The 2,789-nt window shown below is 46.3% G+C and overlaps 1 protein-coding gene across 1 annotated transcript; it reads left to right on the forward strand.

The window, feature by feature from the left end:
* The first annotated feature begins 455 nt into the window (after positions 1-455).
* On the forward strand, positions 456-1,490 carry LOC128565837 (olfactory receptor 10Q1-like). The gene has a single exon (XM_053562565.1). It carries the CDS (start codon positions 501-503, stop codon positions 1,458-1,460), a length of 960 nt encoding a protein of 319 aa, XP_053418540.1. The 5' UTR covers positions 456-500; the 3' UTR covers positions 1,461-1,490.
* Positions 1,491-2,789: the final 1,299 nt, after the last annotated feature.

Here is a 2,789-nt window from a genome sequence, read left to right on the forward strand (position 1 = left end):
TGTTTCTGGAGCTGTTCCTTAATCTTGGTCGTGATTATTTACTATGTTAAAAATATATATATGTGAAGCTGTAGTTTAGGATTTGTGGATTTCTCTGTTATATTTCAATGAGAATGTTTACCCCAAAAGTAAACAATAAATCCATTTAACTGATTTTAAAACATGTACACCCTACCAATTCTTTAATTAAATGCAAGCAAAAGTTAGTTCTCTTCAATTGTATTAAAAATACCAGAGTAAAATAATAAACAATAATAATAATAATATCTACATGTCTTGTCCCCAGGAATATCCACAGTTAAAGTCTATTTCCTTCACGAAGATTTCCACGGAAAAATATACCAAATCTTCTGTTGTCAACTCATTCACGATATGAATGCTGGATGCTGGATACTGACTGGGTCATTCTAAATCAGATTTAAAATCCCTGCTTTTACTCAAGCAGTAAAGTGACTCAACAAATAAGGGCTGGGCACTTCTATGCTTCTTTTGCAGAAGGCATGTTTGCCTGGACACCTGTCCTCAACCACTCTGGCCCCACGGAGTTCGTGTTCCGCGTGTTCACCACAGTCCCCGAATTCCAGGCCCTCCTCTTCCTGGTCTTCCTCCTCCTGTATTTGATGATCCTTTGCGGCAACACAGCCATCATCTGCGTGGTGTGCACACACAGCTCCCTCCACACCCCAATGTACTTCTTCCTGTCCAATCTCTCTTTCCTGGAAATCTGCTACACTTCTGTCGTGGTGCCCTTGATGCTTTCCAACATTCTGGGGGCCCAGAAGCCCATTCCGCTGGCTGGATGTGGGGCCCAAATGTTCTTCTTTGTCACCCTTGGCAGCACGGACTGTTTTCTCTTGGCGGTCATGGCCTACGACCGCTACGTGGCCATCTGCCACCCGCTGCACTACACCCTCCTCATGACCCGGAAGCTGTGCGTGCAGATGGTGGTCGGCGCCCTGGGCCTGGCGCTCTCCCTCTCTCTGCAGCTCACAGCCTTGATCTTCACGCTGCCCTTCTGCGGGCGCCGCCGCGAAATCAACCACTTCCTCTGCGACGTGCCTCCGCTCCTGCGCCTGGCCTGTGCTGACACCCGCGTGCACCAGGCGGTCCTCTACGTGGTGGGCGTCCTGGTGCTGACCGTCCCCTTCCTGCTTATCTGTGTCTCCTACGTGTTCATCGCCTCTGCCATCCTGCGCATGCGCTCCGCCGAGGGCCGCCGCCGGGCCTTCTCCACCTGCTCCTCGCACCTCACCGTGGTCTTGCTGCAGTACGGCTGCTGCAGCCTGGTCTACCTGCGCCCCCGCTCCAGCACCTCCGAGGATGAGGACCGCCAAATCGCCTTGGTCTACACTTTCGTCACCCCCTTACTCAACCCCTTGATTTACACCCTTAGGAACAAGGACGTCAAAGGTGCTCTGAGGAGTGCCATGGTCAGTAAAGCGCTCTCTGACGTCCACTGAAGGCTTAGGGAAACCCAGGCGTCCGTCTGTTGTGTCAATGAACTCTACACGACAAATGGAAGTCTTTACTTTCCCACGCTTTGTATATGATATTTCTTAGGGGGGACATTTGCCCCACGTCCATAATCTGCGCTCATTTTCCTGAAGTGTTTTAATAAGATTTGAAAGTTTGGACAGAACTTTCGATGACTTTTTAGCCTCGTCAGCCTCCTTTACTTTAAGGCTCTGCAGCTCTCAAGGGCAACTGCTCCTTCAGGAAGCTCAGACATGCGGTGAAGAAAGGCTGATGGCCTTAGACAAGCTGCCACCTGAAGAGAAAATGATGTGTATTGTCATATTATGTTAGTTTATTCTGCAAAAGGTGCCTTAAGTAAGGAGTGTTCAGAAGGACATACTTTACTCAAAGAAATAGCTTGTATTATTATTTTGGATGTCGGTATACGGCAAACCATAGCTTATTCAATGCATTGATTTCCTTCACGCCATACCTCACACTTGTTGTCTTCATTTTCTTTCATTCCTGCCAGGGAGAGGACAGGAATTTGCTTTCATTTACTAAGCACCTGCTATGTGCCAGCTGCGCTAGTGCGAGAACCAGAGCTGGTGGATGCCAGCGCTGCCTATATGAGGCCTTGGTGCTCTCACCTGCCTCACCACCTGCCGGGCCTTCATAATGACTGCTGCTCAGAGATCCGCTCAGCAGGTGGTGCTAAAGTTCCTCCCACCTCTCACAGTCCTGGTGCAGGGTGGCTGTTACATCTTCATGTACCTGTGTCCCAAGTCCACATAAATCCCCAAGTGGAATCCGCTCCTCTCTCTGGTATTCACAGCAAACACCAGAACAGTCAAACTTCTCATTTACATCCTGAAAAACGCAGAGGTGCAGAGGGCTCTAGGGACAATCCTTACCAGAATTACCTCTCCTAGAACAGCTAGGGGAGGATGCAACCCATCTGCAAAGGGTCCGATTTTAGTCAGCAGCTACAGGAAGACAGTAAAAGTATCTGCCAGTGGAAATTAAAACTGACCTAAGAAATTGGTATGAACTTTTTGGATGCCAGATGGCTTAAGTTTACCAAAAGCCTTGAAAATGTTCTCTTCTTTAATTTTAGAATTCTTATTCTAAAAAATATAACCTCAGAAAATTAATGGGGTCAAACAACATTGAAAATATGAGGCTATTCCTTACATTAACAGTATGAGAAATGATTAAAATCTAATTTCCAACAATATTAGCAACAGAAATATAACAGACTTAAAAATCACATCTAAAATAATATTTAATAATAAAAGACAGTGTTTTTATTATACTTGTAAGTGATAAAATAA

Source organism: Nycticebus coucang, chromosome 14, assembly GCF_027406575.1.
Source record: "Nycticebus coucang isolate mNycCou1 chromosome 14, mNycCou1.pri, whole genome shotgun sequence".
In the NCBI taxonomy this organism is placed as follows: Eukaryota; Metazoa; Chordata; class Mammalia; order Primates; family Lorisidae; genus Nycticebus; species Nycticebus coucang.